At 39.5% G+C, this 18,344-nt stretch overlaps 1 protein-coding gene across 5 annotated transcripts in view; it reads left to right on the top strand.

Moving 5' to 3' along the window:
• The window catches only part of RAPH1 (Ras association (RalGDS/AF-6) and pleckstrin homology domains 1), a 109,064-nt gene that overhangs the window by 73,118 nt on the left and 17,602 nt on the right, over positions 1 to 18,344 (top strand). For all 5 annotated transcript variants that reach the window (XM_068947997.1, XM_068947998.1, XM_068947993.1 and 2 more), the window contains 5 exons: positions 9,227 to 9,304; positions 10,672 to 10,831; positions 14,666 to 14,787; positions 16,558 to 16,623; positions 17,877 to 18,020. In XM_068947997.1, coding sequence (XP_068804098.1) covers positions 9,227 to 9,304; positions 10,672 to 10,831; positions 14,666 to 14,787; positions 16,558 to 16,623; positions 17,877 to 18,020 — 570 coding nt within the window. The remainder of the gene's footprint in view (positions 1 to 9,226; positions 9,305 to 10,671; positions 10,832 to 14,665; positions 14,788 to 16,557; positions 16,624 to 17,876; positions 18,021 to 18,344) is intronic.

Below are 18,344 nucleotides of genomic sequence, written 5' to 3'. Positions count from 1 at the left end.
TCAAGGTCTTGGCAATTACTTAATAGACATGTCAACAGGTAAAATGCTTTGGCAAAAAAGGAAATGTACTGAGCTAGAAGTTCTTCTGTTCCTATTCCCATTCATTAATTAAAAAAAACCCCAAATTCTGGAAAACATATGGATGCATTCAGTAGTGTTAGAAGGCAGAAGTATCCTTAGAATAAGTTCACTTGCTATATGAAGATAAACCGTAACAAGTAATCGGATTTTTTTCTGTTTCGAGTTCTGTCTTGATGTAATGTGAGGAGAATATCCTAGGAAGACGGTGGTCTATAATGAGCCAGGTGTGGACAAATCCTCGTTATAAATTCATTTTCCTTCCAGGAAAGAAGTCAGTAGTGTCCTAAGAGACCATCAGTTGACGCTCACTTTATCTTAAGTTTGTTGAGCATTGCAGTTTCTGTATGTATTCCCCTTTGCAATTAGAGCAGGAGAGATGGAGCAAGCTATAAAGTCCTCTGGGCGAGGACATGCTGGGATTAAGAACAACATGCAGCTTCATGTTGTTGAGAATACTTTGAATGTTCAGTAGCTGAGGTACCAGATATGTCTGATGCTACCTGCCTACTGCAAACCATTCCTTTGGTTATTTTTCTGAAAGAGACTGTAGAGGAGAAACTTCAGGCAAGCCTGAGGTTGCCGAGGTACATTTGTCACTGTCTTAAAACAATGCAAAGAATATGTGCTGGACATAATTAGTCTATGTTTTTCAATTAAAGTTTAAAACTACTTTTTTTTTTTCTTAAATACCTTAACATTCTTTTAAAAGTGCTCACCATGCATCATCTTGGGGAAAAAAAAAATTTCAGACCCTCTTCTACAGGGTGGTTAACAAAAGCCAAAAAAAGTCATCCTCTATTTTTGTGACTGTTCTATTTTGAATTTAAATCCAAGCCTCTTCTCGTTCCCCACCCCTCCATCCCCAAGATAACAAAGCAAATAGGCACCAAACCAGCAAACTTTGCTTGGATGCGCATGGATTAACCAAGTGCTGCGGTGTAAACATAAACCATGACTTTTCATCTCCATGTGTCTTCATTATCCTTCCTTCTGGTTATTTATGTACTGAATGATGTCGTTATTTATGTACTGGATGAGTGTTTATTACCATGGAAACTTCAATACAAATGCATAAAATGTTAAGTCCATTGAGTCATATGAGGATGACCTTCCTCAAATCAGTGGTTCTAATAGGTTCCTGTAGTTAAATTTTTGGATTTATAAATCTTTGTCTGAAAACTCTACTAAGCATTAAAGTTAGAGAATGCCTTTATTTAGGGGGCAAGGCATTGACTCTTAACCTTGTTTTCATTCCAAGTTAGCATTTTTAAAGTCCCGGTAGAGGCCCTGTTTGTGGCTGAGAATGTTCAAGAACACAGATTTCAAGAACAGAAAAATTAATTCGGCTTGTTAGACTTTGAGGCCCTTTAACTTTGAGTCAGGTGCTCATGATGGGCTTGCTGATGTTCAGAGGCTGATGTTTGTTTGACAGTAGCTCAGCTTAGGACTACCTCAGTACAGCTGTGCCCTTTCCTTCTGACTCCCAAGCACACAATCCTGGTGTGAATACTGGTGTCTCATCTGACCTCCAGCAGAGAGAAATTCCTTTAGCAGGAAGATGAATTTGGTGTCCAATTTGCTGCTGACTTAGGTTCTTTCAGCTTGCTTTAGCATTAGATGAGCCCCTGTATGAGAGAAGCGGAAGGGTTCATGTACCTGAGGGGAAGAAAGGGGACTTTTCCTTGCAAACGCAGTTTAGTGTGAGATCAGCTTAATTGTATGATCCATGTTAGAGCTTCACGCTGGTGTCTCTAGTGTGTCAGCTAGCTGTTTTCCGATTTCTAATGTTTCTTGTATTCCTCCCCTTCTTTCATCTGTGTACCTCTTATGTTAAGACTGTAGACAGTTTAGGGGAATGATTATACCAGTTCTTTGTCCGCTGGTAACATAGCTTCTTGTACACATCCTAGTCCTGGACCAGGACTGGAAAGTTGCAGCCATACACACAGTTCCTGCCCGAAGCATAGGGCAGATCTCATCACAGAAAGCAATCTATTTATTGTGGCGCAATTCCATGCGTTACTGTTCACACAGCATTCCAACCTCTTTTTGAAAGATAGACGTGAAAACAACAGTAAATCTAAGTTACTGAATATTGATGATAAAGCAATATAAATTTAACGTAAAATCTGCAAGATTGTTTTCTCTGCGGGGTTAGAATTAAGTTATAAGATGTGCACTTAAAAGCTAAACTTTCATTTTTGACGTTTGTAATCTTAGTCTTCTATGACTGAAGAACAGAACACTTTAAAAAAAAAAAAAAACACTAAGATAATATTCAGGGCTGGGATGTCTCCCGGTTTAGAACATGAAAATAGGAAATAGAAACAGAACGTGTTGGATTTTGAAGTCATTGGTTCTTCCACCATTTTGATGCATGTGGAGCTGGAACGGTATACCGGAAGCCGGATGATGGGGATTTAATGATGTAATGCTGCAGATATGAATGTCAGCATCTGGAGAAAAGATAAGGATTACTGTTATGACTTCTCTTCCCAAGTATCTGGTACTTCGTTTTTCTATTCTTGTTGGCCTGAAAGGCAAATATGTTTCATATAAATGTTGATTCTCCCGGTTTGCAGACCTTGGCTATTCCACAATGCAGTCCCTCCAGACCTTAGAATAAGTCAGCTGTGAGGTTGGCTTCATGCATCTCGGGCAAATCTGACTCAGATGTGCTCATTTGTGAATGGCCATCTGTTTGAGATTTTTTTTTTTTTTAAGGAAGTATAAAAATACAGCAATTGATGGCTAATCTGCAAAGGATGTAAACGCAGTCTGAGAACTCCAGCCGCCTAGATCCACTTTGGAGGAAGCTGAGGTAGCCGCACTTGGAAACGACAATAAAAAGTGTAGGTGGTTAGCAGCAGATTTTTGTGCAGTTTAATATACGAACACTGAAAATGACCGACACAAAGTTTTTAATCAGCAACCTACTTTGTACTAGTCCACTGTGACTGTTGTCTTGTTCCTTTGCAGTTTTACTATCATCTTGGTCCTGGAATGAAATATAGGAAGCTACTATGGGAGTGCTGTTAGATGAACAGCCTATAGACTCAAATCTGTTTCTGTCATACTCCACCTCTGCCCTGTGCCCCATGTCTGGTTGATTCAGCTTTTTATCCTTAGTTAAAACTCCTTGCCAGGCAGCCCCAGTGCCTCCTCATGCTGTTGTCGTCTTCCCTCCCCTTTCGGACTCCCTTATCGTGGCTTCTATGTCCTGCTCTTCCTTCTGAGTTCTTTTCCCCCCTTTCCTCCTTTCTCCTGGCCTCAGATCTAGCACCTTGTCCCCTGTACCTATTTGAATTAGGTACTTCTGGTGAGAAGCCTAACCAAGAGCTGCTACTGCAAGGAAGGTCCTGTTTGGAGGCAAGAAAGAAAATGGTCTAGTGCAGATGGATGTTTCAAGGAATGAATAGCCAGAAGTGAAATCCTGTGCAAATTGACGTTTGTGGGTGGGGTGGGGTGTGTGTGTGTGTGTTTTTTTCCTTTCTCACTACTAGCTTTGTCAAATCTGGTTTGGGTAGACTTTCAAGGGGGCAGTGGAAGGCATGTCCATGCTGTATAAGGTTCTGCTGTGCTGTACGTTAAAGGATGGCTTACAAATTGGGCATAACAGGTTTCCCAAAGATGGGGATATCCATATATTTTGACACGGACAAAATTACCTTTGCCTTTCCTCACCCTTTGAGGTATATCCTCTCATTCTCAAGTTCAGTTTGAGATAGACAACTGGCATGGCAGTTTTCTGCCCAACTAGTTGTTTTAATGAGATTACAAGCGAATAAAGCTCTGGTCTTGTTCAAGTTGCGTAGTAGCTCTTGTCAGTAAGAGGTAGCACTCACAAGTTTGTGGAAAATCTCTTTGCGCCACTTTTCTAGCAGTAACACTTTGCTAAAGAATACAGATTTTTCTAGTATGATTTCAGATATGTGGGGACAGCATAAAAGCTTAAGTACTGAATAACTTTGGTCAAGCACAAAGGAAGTTCTAGGAGAGATTCATAGATGCCATTCTTCATTTGGGGTTCATAAGCAACTACCGTCTATCTCCTGGCTTCCCTGGGGTATAACACCTACTTCTTTGCCCTAGAAGACTGCAGGAGTAAAGATCCCCTCTGTAGGAGCTCTTGGCAATGGATACTGTAATTTTAAAATATAACTGCTGCTTTCCAATTTCCCTTCAGAAGCCATCTTCTGTGTTGGAGTTAGGCTTCTAATAGTAAAAAGCTTGCGAATGTGGAACAGAGATGTTGAAGGAAGGAAAAAAGAGGCAAACATGGTATTCGTGGGAACTCTTAGGAGAGACTGAGAAACCAGTTCTGCATATCTGATGAGTGATTGGCTACATGAGTAGTCTTTCTGCTAAAATTGCAACTTCCTAGCCATGCATCCTTGTTTGCTTGTATGTTATATCCATCTCCTCAATGCAGTGAAGTGTAATTATTATATTAGAAACCTTTCAAGTGAACCGTTGTCTGACACAACCCCCAAAACAGTACTACCTGCTTCTTCACAGACATCTCCGCATTCAGTAGGGAGCCTGGGAAATGGCGTAATATAAGTATGGTGGCAGTAAGTCAGAGGTGTGAGGGAGGTATAGAAAACACTGTATTGAGGATGGACCGCCCACCAGGGGAATGGCTGCTGGAGCCTTTCACTTTGAGAGAGCTTTAGAAGACAGGAACGTCTTGTTTTCTGCTTCCCTCAGATATCGGCTACACCTAGCTATTTTGAGAAGAAATGCAATAAAATAAATGTCTGAGAATGGTCTTGAACGACTTACGCAAACACAAGCTCACTGTTTATAAATGGACTGTGCCACTGCTGCCAGCTACTGACTCAATGGCAAGACAAACATGCTTTTCAGGGTAGAGGCTATATATTCTAGTTAGTTCATCAAGAACTACAGAACAAGTGTTATTAAAATCCACTCCGAGTGGGGAAAAAAAACTCGGACCGCTTCTGCACTCATAGTTTTTTCCTTCCAGGGCCGATGGCATGCACAGTTATTCCAGTGTTCTTTTCAGTTTAAAGCACACACATGCAGGCACGCAGCCTCCACACAAGTAATTTATGACTGCAGGCTGAACAAACTGACCGTGTACCAGGCAACTGCTCTCATTGACAAAAATTAAAAATTGGGCTAATAAAATGTCTTGAAGTTTTGGAGAATACGTAGAAGCTGAGATATTCATAGGATTGTTTGGAGGTATTCATAGGATTGTTTGAGGCGAAAGGAGCCTCTCTTTCAATAAAAATCCTGGGTGGGGAGAATCCTTGCAAAACAGATGATTGCATTTCTAGCTGAGGCTAGATTGTAGCTAGCAAAACAGACTCTGGATAGCTGCTTCTAGTCCTTCACAGGTCAGTGTTACCTGCATTCAGAGAAAGACTTCACGGAGGAAAATTTTGCAAATATTGAACATAAAACATCTATTTCTTCCTGTATGCATCTTACGGTCTCCCTGTCCTGCCCTATTAACTTCAGTGAAAGATGACCTTTGTTACTTGCATCTTATCATTTAATTGCTGGATTTCCTAGATCCTGTAACCTTTCTTAAGTGACGTTTTCCTTTTTTCAGTTTTGCCTGTGTTCCTCCTGGCAAGTAAAAGGGATCAATTAATAACACTTTAAACAATGAAACATTTAAGAGAAGAAAAAAAAAGACAGTCCAAGCTAGAAATTGAAAGCATGAAATCCCTTGAGCAAGCTGCATCATAGTGCACATCTTGCATATTCATGTCAAAACACAACCAGTCTATCTTTAACTGCATGTTTAATAGAAAAATGGGACAGGAGGCTGTGATTGTTGTTATACATTTTTTTTTGCAGTATTACAGGATAGTGCAAATTTGCTGAAAGCTAAGTTGTGGTTTAAAAATACAAAGCATAAGTAATTAATTGAAGACGATTGCGTTGCAGGGCTATTATACAATTTTTAATTTTAGTTCACAATACATTAGGATATCTTGGATGAATGAGATCTCACCGTAGCTAGGTCACCAAGCATCGCTTCATACGTGTGTCACGTTTTCTGTAACCAAACCTAGCTTCAGCAAGGGTCAAAAGCCGATGAAGGTTCAAATCCTTAGCATGAGTACCAGGTCAACTCCCTGAGTTGTGCGAGTGGCCGCAGCAGCGCCCCGGCTGACACAGCTGAAGGGCAGGAACGCTGTGCGAGGAGGCAGGTGCCGCAGCAGCCCTACCAGGGCTTTACCTTGGCTTATCCCACTCGTGAAACCACAACCACCGTTTGCATGCACGTTTACAACCCTTGGGGAACCCAAATCACACCACCTAAATTTTAAAAAGATTTACCGGTGCAGGGGAAATAAATAGCTGCGCTAAATACGATTGGACTGTAAATGTTTGTGTCCTGCTGTCGGTTGGTTGTGGTGTTGAATGGCCTAGAGCCGCAGGCAGGTATGTGTGTCCCCTGTCTCCTTTCCCCCTGTGCGGTGAGGAGTGCTGTTGGTACAGACCAGTACAGGCTGGTGGAGAGCAGGCGCCTCCTCGCGTGGAGCGGGTGCCTTTGCTCCGCGCGCAGGGGCGGGAAGCTCTGCTTGTGCCCGGGGGCCGTTCTGCCGGGGGGATGTGGGCGAGTAGGAGAGAAATGGAAAATCAATCATTGCAAGTTCAGAAGGGTTCTGTAGTTACTCGCGTTACTTTATTAAGTAGTGCAAATACGTGTTTTTTCATCCTGCCGTAATGAAATGGCGTTTGTCACATCAGCAATGATGCAGCAAAGGCCTGAGAACTAACTGTAAACCAAAACTTTTAATAACTTCAAATGCCCAACTGCTGCTTGCTTTCACAAATTCTAATTTTTTACTTCCTTTTCTTCAGTGTATTTCCAGTAAGTAGATTAAGACCTCTGTTTATCGTTTGTTGCTGGTTAAAATCAGTTCTTATTTTTAGAATATTGTAATTCTGTCCGTTTAAATTTAGACTGAATTTGTTGAAATACAGTCAAGTATAAAGTATAGGAAATTCCGATGACTGGACCCACATTAAAACTGAGTGGCAAATGCAAAGTAATTGCTAGGTGGTAGAACAGTAAATCCTCGAAATCTTTTTTTTCTGTATTTAAAAAGAAAAAACTTTTTAGGGAATGATAATCTATTCCGGGCTCTGAGATCAAAAAGGATGTTTTAGCAGGGTGGCACAAGCGTATGAAAGGGCAGCAGGCTGCTTCCCTGCCGCTTGCCCTCTGTAATGGCTGCGGCTGTGAAGGGCTCCTGCTGGCCTCTGCTGCAGCTGCTCGCTTTGCACAGGTGCACAGTGAAACGGGGTGGAAAATCGGGCCGCTTGGCTTGAGCGAAGAGCAAAACTAAGCGTACTCTGAACCTCCGTGCGGCAATAAAGGCGTACGATTGAGGTCACGCGCAACTTTTTGAGCCACGGATTACGGTTTCTCAAAAGGAGCGTCAGTATGCAAAAGGTGCTTTGGTGCTGCTGGTTTCAGAAGGCGCAGAACCTTGCGACCGTTTCACTTCTTGGGTTTGCATAGCAGTTTGTTTTGGAGGATGGAAACGGCTAACGTAGAGAGAGAGGAATACTGTCGTAGAATTCAGAGTGTATTTTACATTTAAATGATTGTAGATGTCACGGTGCTGTTTGTTCTTTAACAGAGCGCTGGTCTGGTTTAACCTTTCTAAGTCACTTGACACCATCTTTACGATGAATGAAAGGAGTCTTAGTTCCCTTTAGACTAATAAAAAAACTACGTTTCTAGGTAATTGAGTTCTCAGATAATGTTTCAAGCCCCCATTATTTCTCCTCCTGTCAGTTTACTGGTCCTTTTTATTGGAAAGGATTATGTTTCTCACAAGGCACTCTGTTCTCCTGTTTAGCCGATGTCGTTTCCAGGGCATAGTACGGTCACCAGTGTGAGGGGGCAAAAGCTGTTAAGGTCAATGGCATAGGAAATACCCTTTTACAGCTGGTGGGAGTAATAGCTACTGCGCTCAGAAGAGAGGCACTTGAACTCTACGGGTTTGAAGGTGGCTGCATCTTTATTATTGTATGAAAAGCAACCATCGAAACACGTGGCAAGGAAACCACGGATTATATTCATATAAGGAAGCAATGCAGAACTAAATGTTTATGGGATGCTGTTGTTGAGAAGGGCTGTGCTATTGAGCTGCGAAAAATCTGCGTTTCTCTTTCTTAAGGTGATTGAATAGTTTGAGGGGATTTTTTTTCCTTTTTATATGTTTGTTTATTGTTTTAGAAATTTGTAAATGATTGTGGCGCTCTTGGATACTTGCCATCGTGAAAATCAATATTTTAGGACTTGTAAAATTTGAAACCTGCATATGGAGAACTTGAAAATAAGGGTTCCTTGTTCATCTTATAATTTCAAGTTTAATTTCAGTAGAAATATCAATGACTTCCAGAAATGAAAAGCAAGTATTACTAGTGTTATAACGTAGAGGTTTCTTTAGGACTAGCAGGTAGATTTAAATTATCTGTATTTTTGATGCATTTTTGGTTGTAACAAGACTAGATTACGCAACAGACAAGCATCAAAGAAAAGAGTGCCTGGATATAGTAAAGATGATGAAAGTGTTCAATCTACTTAGTTATTGCAAACTAATTGAATTGATTAAAAGCTTCCAAACCAGCTGGGATAGCATGAAATCCTACTTATAGGGTGCTTTTTCAATTCTTTGCGTGCTGTTTAATTCTGGTATTTCTTGGCGTGCTCTTTATGTTGATCAACCAAAAATCTATTGGGCGCCCTTAATTGCACACTTTCATTGAATATAGTAGTAGCCAAGACTGTGACTGTAAATATGTGATGTGTTAAAACATTTGGTAGAAATGCATCAGTCTACTAGAATACAGAATACCAGGGCAGCGTCGAGGGTGTTGATGCAAAATATATGCCTTCAGTATGCTCCTTCAGTTATAACGGCAGTTGCATGTTTAAATGACAGACCAGTAGAGTAATGCTTTCTGTCTTAAAAACAATAGTTCTCCTTGTCACTAACAAACGGTTGTGGGTTTTATTGATGGCTAAATTAGCATTTTTGGTCATGTTTTAGAGCATGGTAGTTTCAAAATTAAATACCCTAAAACCAATCTGAAGTTTGTGTAACTGGAATTTTGTGTGTTGTGTACCCCCCACCCCCCCCAGGAGGAACAGGCTGCTAAACTCAAAGCTGAAAAGATTAGAGTTGCATTAGAGAAGATTAAAGAAGCACAAGTGAAAAAGGTAAGCTGTTTATGTTGTTTTATGAGATCCTACATACCTATTGACATGGAAGATACACGCAGAATTCTACCTTAAAAGTTATCCTAATAATAGAAAAGGGACTTTTTTTTTTTACAATTTGTTTTTCTGTAGAGGAGCACTGTATTTACAGTGTTCTGATTTTCAGTGATAATATACTTTCTCCTCTAGACTGGACCTAATCGAGTAATCCTAGCATATGGAATAACCTTTTGTTTTTCTTAAAGAATGGCTTATTTTACAACCAGCTGCACGTTTAGAAGACTTTCGCAACTTCCGTGCACAGCTACATGAAAATACAGCTTCCTGAGATTGTCTTTGTCTATTAAGCGGTCTCAAATTTAAAATTTAGGTCTGTTTCCTTTACCGACCCTGTCTCACTCTGCATAGTAGGATTTGTCTAAGCTAGCCTAAAAACAATCTGGAATAACAATTCCAGATTACAGACAGAGGTTGCTAGGTAGAGAAAGTCTAATGATGTTACTTCATGCAATATCAAACAATATAAAGCATTACTTCTAAATTTAGACTTTCTGTTTTAATTGTGAAGCTTTTCAGTAACTTAGAATATCTTATACGTTTAGCATTTCTAAATCAAAAGGTGCAAAACTATCCTGGCTGGAAGATGGGAATTAACAAGTCAACCAGTGTGTTATAACTAGTCTATTTTAGCGTTGCCAGCTGAGTGGTGTATAAAAAGGAAGCAAATGGCATAATGTGTGGTGAGAAGAAACTATGCTCTTTTCAGTTTTGTTGCGAAAACTGGTTGCGTTTTTTCTTTGTGGACAGTGACCCCTTTAGTGGCTGTGAAAAGCCTCTTTGTTTTACAAATAAGTTTGTTTCACAGTAATGCTCCATACTACCTAATAAAAGAAGATTTAAAAATAACCTATATTTTTAGAAAATACAAAGGAAGCAGGCAGACAGCTTGACTTGCAATTTTGCAAAAAAATTCTTATTATATCTAAGTTTATGCAGAACTCTTGCTCTGCCACCTAGATGGATGAGAAAAATTGGCACAGAGATACTTTATTCATCATAACAGGACAGTTAGGAAGGAATGTTTTTTTTTTTTCCCCCCTCAACACACAGAGCACACAGCCATTGCTTTATGAAGACTTTTTTTTTTACCCTCTTACACAGAAAGATAACTGTCCATGAGGCAACCATTATTTATGGCTCTTTACGTTTGGAGGGAGAATTTTGATTGATCTTAATATTTTCTGTTATTTTAACAAAATCTTAAGAAAAAGAAACAGAATCTGAAGAATTTTTTGTTTTTTTTGCTTAAAACATAGGTTACATGGGGGAAATAAATCTCTCTTGTTTCTCTCTTTTCTGCTTATTAGTTGGTGATCAGAGTGCACATGTCTGATGACAGCTCAAAAACAATGATGGTGGATGAGAGGCAGACAGTGAGACAAGTACTAGACAATTTAATGGACAAATCACATTGCGGTTACAGTTTAGACTGGTCATTGGTAGAAACCATCTCGGAATTGCAAATGGGTAAGTAGCAGTTATAACCGTTTGTGATTATTATCTGTTGATGTAATACTTGTCCATATTTGTGTCTTCAGAATGATTTACGTACAAATCTTTACAACACTCATCATCCCAGGCTAGGAACGATGTTTCGTCACTGTGACTTTGCTAGTCAGCGTTCAGACTTCATTTCTTCAGCTACAGCTTGTAGAATCTTGCTGCCCGCTGTTTCAGAATTACCCGAGAGTGTTCTCTTCTTCAGAGTTAAAAAAAAACACGCCCAAATTGTGAGGTGTTGTATAGGAATTTTAGTAATGTATAGTCTTGGTGTGTTCCTCACGAAGCGTAAGAGAGGGGTAAGGAATAAAAAAAGCTACCGTGCGTCTCCTTGTTTGTGAATAGTTATTTTGTACTGTTCCTAAAAGCTCTTGTTACAAGAAGCTATCTACGTTTTTTTCTATTGAATATTTTTAATGCAGTCGGCATTATGTGGCTCTAAGAGCAGTTAAAGCCCCTTTGTGTTGCACTGCAGTTACCACAGTGTAAGTTATTCCTGTTGCCAAAGAATTGAGCATCTAAATGGAAAAGAAGGAAACAAGTGAAAGAAAAATACTATTATTAATCTCCATTGCTGGTGAAGAATTGTTTCACAGAGCTGTTAAGCTCCTTGCCTGTAGCCTACAGAGAAGCCTGGAACTGAACCCAGATGCCTTGATTTCAAATTGAAGTGCAAATTAATATTTCCTCTCCGTTGTGGTCAGGTCTTTACTGTTTCAGGCAGTGTCACATGTTAACCTTGCTTATTGATAGATGAAGAAGACCATTATAAGGGACAAGGTGTCATTTGGGTCTTCCTAGCTTTCACATGAAAAATAACATCTTATTTTGGCTTAACTCTTTAAAATTGTAATAAATGAAATCTTAAATTTGCCCGGTTGCAAAACTAGAAAGAACATACTCTATGTAAACTCTATGTAAGGTTTATAAAAATCAAACAGGTAATTCTGTAGCATTTTACCAACAAGAATAGTAGAAATAAATAACCTAATTAGTTCTCTGATAGTTTGATGTTTCTATCGGTGCAAATGTGTGAGTCTGTATGTAGCAGAGGCCTGGAGCCAAGGCGCACTGGGGCCCTTCCCATCCTAAGTTTACTTCCGTAAGATACTCTGTTCACTGTGTAGGCTGGAGATTATGAAAGGAAAAAGAAGGAATGGGAAAATATTTTCAGTTTCTCTTAAAACAGAAACAAAGAGCTAGGCTGCGTGCAGATAGGCGGACTGATATTTTTCAAAATTAACACTGTCGGTGAATTAAGATCATTGTGAAATGAAAATCAGGGTTAGCAAGTCTCTTGTGGTGGTGGTGGTGGTTAGTCAGTATATGCGTGCTCCACCATATGGGCTCAAGGCGGGTATTGGAACTGACAGAATTTGACTGTTAACATTGAAAAAGTTTTAAGCTAAAGAATGAAGTCTGTTATAGGTGCCATATTTTTAATTGAGAATGCAGCATGATAACTAGGAGGCAGAAAAGCCTAAGAGAGTTGGGAGGGGGTAGAATTAAGTCTCCTTATATTTTTCACTTTGGCTGTCCCTGATCCGTGGTGGGGCAACTAATAGTCTTTCACAGATTTCACATACGTATTTGTTAAGAAGATAGTCCAAAATGCAACCTGTTTGCTTCAGATATTTTATGCTGGAACTTAAGAAAAAATGATTACAGCCAAACCCACACCCTCTGTGCTGTTGTGTATTGCATTGTATGATCTTTCAGTGGTTCGTCCTTCTAAACAATTTTTTTTGGCAGCACCTATGTAAAAGGGGAATGAAAACTCCTTTATCAAAGGGTTTTCCTTTAGCGCAGCAGTGAGGGAGACAAGGGGTTTCGTTTCCAAGGCCTGTTTGCCCTTGGAGCGTGGTTTACCATATCGGCTTTCCAGTTGATGGTTCGTTGGTTGCACAGCGCAGTAAAATGCAGTGACAGCATTAAGCGAACAGACCTCTGCGGAGAAACAGGTGGGGCCTGCAAAGTTCCTGATCATCTTTGCATTTTATGTTGTTTGCTTCAAATGTGTGCTGTTAACTAATTTTTATGAGGAGCCTGAATTAGGTAGGTGCACTAGAAATACAGGCCCTCCTGTCACGACCTAAAGGTTTAACCGGCGGCTACCGGCAGCTTTCTAGGCACTTTTCAGCAGAGCTCAGTGTAATTATACGTTTCACAAATGTAGAAACGGACACAGAATGAAACGCTTTTCCCAGAGTTACTCTGCGGGTTGGTAGCAGAAACAAACCTGGAAAGCAGGGTTTTTTCACGTGGGACGAAGAGTATTTTCACGTTCATTGTTAGAGCAGAGTGCATGTATGAAGTACCGAGGAGCTATGATGTTTTAGTTTTAGAGGGTAGATTTAATAATAGAAACACTGCATTAAATGTTGTTTTACATGTTATAGGTGCACGTATATTCTATGAATATGCAGTTTCATACTTCAGGTCAATTATTGTTCTTCCCGAAGTAGCAGCTGATATGTTTTGAAAGCTATCCAGTTTCCCTAATGGGGCTGCAGTGAGACTTAAGCGTTTGTATCGCAGCTATCTGAAGTCTGTTTGATTTGCTGTTCTGTTAGATACGTTTTTTTACTTTCTTGGAAGGCAGTATTGCTGTGTTGCCAATGGAGCTCGATGGCAAGTCGTGAATTGTAACTTGAAAGCTTCTTAGGAAGATCTTTTTTGAGACCCCACGTGCAGTAATGTCCTGTGTTGTGCCTCTGTTGTATCAGATCCTAATTCATTCCCAACAGATGATACACTCTGCTTAGCACTCTTAATTACTAAAGATGTTCAGGTGTCATCTGTCATCTCAGTCTTCACTGGTGATAAGTCACGGGTCTGAATATGATCAGTGCCATATGCCCTCTGTAATAATGCAGTGTAATTGATTTCATGAAATAAAACGTAAATCATGGCCTGCTTTCAGATGCTGATGAAAGATCAGGCAAGTCCCAGAGGGTTCTGAAGGAAATAATTTGCTGTAGTGCCTGCCATTGCGTGGCATATCTGGAGAGGGAACAAACTGCAGAAAGCAAGATTCTACTTCAGTGTCTTTTAAAGGAGAGAGTTGGTCCAGTGGTCTCCCAAAGATATATTCTTTTTCAGTTTATTTTAGAATGAGGATTTTCAGATATTTCTTTACCATTTCAGTCAATTTTGCTCCTTTTTATCCTTCTCTCCTCCGCTGCCTGTTCTCAGCATCCTGTACTGGCGATAAGCATTTCAACAGAGTCAGAGCTCAGTGTTCTCTGCAGTCCTTATTGATGCAGCACTTATCCAGCAAGATAAATTGTAAGAAATGGGCAGTGTCAGCTTTCAGTGAGATAGTGATGGGGGGTGTAGAGACAAATTTGGTACTGAAAAAAGCCATCTACTAAATTTCTCCGGGGGCTGCTTGGACCAGAGTAGTTATAAATGCATAAATTTATTTGCACTGATAGCACTGCGGACGTTATCGTTTGAGTCTGTTGTGTTAATGTGAGACCGTAGGCTTTGTCAGGTTAAAAAAAAAAAAAGAGTGCATATTTGCACTTTATATATTGATGGAACTGTAAGCCTGAAGAGAGGGGAGTGAGAGTGTGAGCGAGTACGTATAAAATAATTAAGCCTGACGCATTTGAAAGTTTGCTGAGTTCTTTTAATTTCCAAATGCTTTGTAAGCTTTTTCCCCTATTACATTAAACTTTGAATTGTGCTTTCTTTCCTTAAGTAGCTTGTCTCCCAGATAAGACTACAGAGTAGAACGTATGACTGTTGCAAAATATGGCAGAATCAAATCTATGTGCTGTTTTGTTATTTCTGCAGAAAGAATCTTTGAAGATCATGAAAATTTAGTTGAAAATCTTCTGAACTGGACAAGAGACAGTCAAAACAAACTAATATTTGTGGAACGTATCGAGAAATATGCACTTTTCAAGAATCCCCAGGTAAGCCTGAGTTCCACACTGGGAGGGTGTGGGGAAGTGCACGTGCCTCATTGCAATTTCCTACTCCTTTTGGTAGCACTCATTTCAGTCCTTTTAGTTTGAAATTAGTGTTTATACAAAAACACAAACCAGCTTTACATTTCAGCACCGTACACGCACAGTGCACTTTTTGTTCAGTGCAAAGGCAAGTCCCTAACAGAAAAGCATGAGCTGAAGCAATGTTTTCTAATGTGTATGTGAGTAGTTCTAAGAGAGATGAAGGTAAGCAGTTTCGTGGCATCTGCATCAATTCTTAGTGCTGTTCACATATACAAATCTGCAGAAAAGGTACTGATACATTACTGTACCTCTTCACTGTGCGTTCCTCCTTCCCTGGCAAGAAGGGAAACAGCATCAAATGGAATAGCCGCTCGGTGGTCAAATGGCAGGTCTGGAGAAGAGAGCGTGCCCCTCCCAGGGCAAGCTGGAACCTGCCGCCTTTCATCTGGGTTTCCTGTTCCCTTCTTAGGAAACAAAAGGGATCTCTTCTTTTTCAGGAATGGATTATTGAGGGATGCTGATGGGAATTTTCTGATGGTAGTTACGGATGTGATATCAGGCAGCAGTCCAGTGTCATAAGGGGGTGCAGGAAAGTGGAAATGAAAACAGAAATAAAAAGCAGAAGAACACTCTTTGAGGAATTTGGAATTGAAAAGAACTGTGTATAGTATCCCTAGATCTCCTTCTTAACTCTTAGTTACTGTATTGCCTTTGGGGATTGTTTTTATATTCATCTGGTGTCTGTGTGGTTATTTCTTGGATCTGAACTCCCTATTTCACTAGCAAACTGAGCATCGGTTGGGCATGCCCATCCATTGCGACACTATCAGTGTAATTAATTTTTTTCAGCAAGAATTGAAAGCCAGGGCTTACTCAAGTGTTTTGTGATAAAGAAGCAAAACCGTAATTTCTTTTTAAAACCACATAGTTGATAAACACTTAACTACTAGTACATATTGTTGACGTTGTCAGTAAGAATGAGTCACCAGCACAAAACCCACACTTTCAGGTGTGTAAAACCTTGATCTAGCTCAACTTTGTGAATATATTTTTTTTTTTTTTCAGAAAGAGCTAGAGGATAGGAAGGGAAAGATTTTCAAGGCCCAATCCTTTCCAGCCTGGGGAAGAGTACAAGAACCTTTTAGTAAATAAGGAGTTTATATTACTGTTCATACAGTACTTAGGCATAGTTAGGGTTACTTTTAAGAAGATAAGGAGTATTTGGTAGTTCTTCATGAAAAATAAATATTTTAATTCAGAGAAACTGCCAGGGCAAAGTGGAAAGAAGTATTTTACTTCTGTGCGTGCTTCTTTCAAAAAAACATAAATATTGACAGGACGTAACAAGTTTAAAGGCTCGTGGGTTTTTCTTTATATTCTTTGTATTGTGGGATTTTCAGGTTCACAGTGTTTTTATTTCTGGATACATTGTACCTGTCAGTTGTTTGTTTTGTGGAAAGCCAGGACAGTGTTGTTACGAGACTGTTACTTAGGTCGGGAGTTATGGGCTGATTGATAATTCTGGAGAAGGTGGTTATAATTTAGTTCTGTATATTTTTCAGCAGTTTGACAGATCGCTTCAGTTGGACTACAGATTTTTGTTTCATTAACGTATCATTCTTAAAACAGCTTTTTCTTCTTACTGGTATGAAAAGGTAAACCATAAATGTTGTTTGGCTTCATTTCAGAATACCTAAAGAAATGTTGAGCTTTCTCTTTCACTCATTACAGAACTATCTTCTGGGGAAAAAAGAAACCTCTGAGATGGCAGACAGAAATAAAGAGGTGCTGCTAGAGGTAAGACTGCCAAAGCAAAAAGGCTACATTTCTGAGTTTGCAGCTAAACTCTAAAAGGTTCCGGGAAAATTGAGACTGGAACGTGTTATTTCTGAGTAAGTGGCTGTTTAACTGTTAGCCTGTTTCAAAGTAGATCAGTTTATAAAAATGTGTATTTTTTAAAAATGCTCAAAATACTAAGCACAATGATACCAAAATTAGGGTATCTGTAACTGTGTAAACACAGTTGAAACTTGCAGAACTGTCACCTGTCTTTTGATCTGTGGTGGTAGGGATTTTTTTTTTTAATAGTACTCTTCAAGTCGTCGTGATCTACAAAATTCGACAGCATCATTTCAGTAATTAGTGTATGATAATATTTTTAAATGTATTAGTAAGCAAAGAAGAAAAATGGTTTCAGCTGTATTTTTAAAACGCTAAAAATCAAATATAAGAAAGTGTGGCAGAAAAGGAAATCAGCTAAAATTGAAAGTATTCAATAATTTAGAGAAATAAGTTTTTTGAATGTTTAATTTTGGATTATGCTAATAATACGCTTTTGTTTGTAAGTAGCATATACATGGTCTTACCAAATTATTAGTACAAGTTTTAGTAAGTGGTTATCTGGATGCTGTGGGTTGAAAAGTTGCTTAGAGCCGTGACACACAGAGAGCTGTAATGCTGTCTAATTCCTCTTATCTTCTTGGATTACTGATAAGTCTCTATGTTGCATATTAGTCTGGAATGTGCTTAAAGCATTTGTTTTTCCTCTGTTAGCTCTTTATAAATAGAACCTTAAGAGAAGTTGTAGCATTGGCAGTTAGTAGCAGCAAAGTACACATGTAACGGATTATAGCTGTGTCTGATGGATATATGATTAGATTTTGTGTGTACTCAGATTTATGAGCCTGTATTTGTAAAGGTGACCTTGTGCCTTTAAGGCCAGTAAAGCTGTTTCAGGGATCTGCTGCTGCTGAGTAGTGGTTAAAAAAATCTTTTCAGTAGTAGTTAACATTTCTGTTGTGTTCTTGCTCTGGGAGAATGCTAAGATCCCCTATGGTGTTATGTCTGAGTTATTTGCTAACTTTTGCAGTTAATCTCCAAGTCATACTGCTGCATGGGGAAAGAGCTCTCCTTGTTACATTTGCATGCCTGAGATAAAGAATGTCCGGCTATAGCGTTCTCAATTCAGTTAATTCAGTCATTAAAAAAAAATTGCATACTCTATGTTCTGTCTCCTTCTGTTTTTCCCAAACTGCTGTGATTATCTGCAGGAATGTTTCTGTGGAAGTTCTGTAACAGTGCCAGAAATTGAGGGAGTTTTGTGGCTGAAAGAAGATGGTAAGAAGTCTTGGAAGAAACGTTACTTTCTTCTTCGAGCTTCTGGAATCTACTATGTCCCTAAAGGAAAAGCAAAGGTATGCTATTTTAAAGCAGTTTCCCTGAAAAATTGTCATGTAATCTCAGCTTGCTGTCGGGCAACAGTCAACTTCCCCAGGTTAAGGAAAAACGTGTATTGCTGGTAAGTCATGCGTGTGCAAGAGAGAGCCTTGAACTCAGGCTTAGCTGTACCCTTGCTTAGAGACATATCCCATAATGAAAAACACAGCTTTATCGTACAAGTGTACTATGTATTACTACAATGCGAACAGTCTAATTCCATATTTTAAAAAAATGTGGAAGAACCTTTGGGTCAGCTTGGGTTAGGTGTTCAGAAATGCCTGAGGAAAAAAAGGATCGGT

Source organism: Struthio camelus, chromosome 6 (genome assembly GCF_040807025.1).
Source record: "Struthio camelus isolate bStrCam1 chromosome 6, bStrCam1.hap1, whole genome shotgun sequence".
In the NCBI taxonomy this organism is placed as follows: Eukaryota; Metazoa; Chordata; class Aves; order Struthioniformes; family Struthionidae; genus Struthio; species Struthio camelus.
The sequence above is the reverse complement of the archived record's forward strand: the minus strand, read 5'-3'. Positions and strand labels throughout refer to the sequence as shown.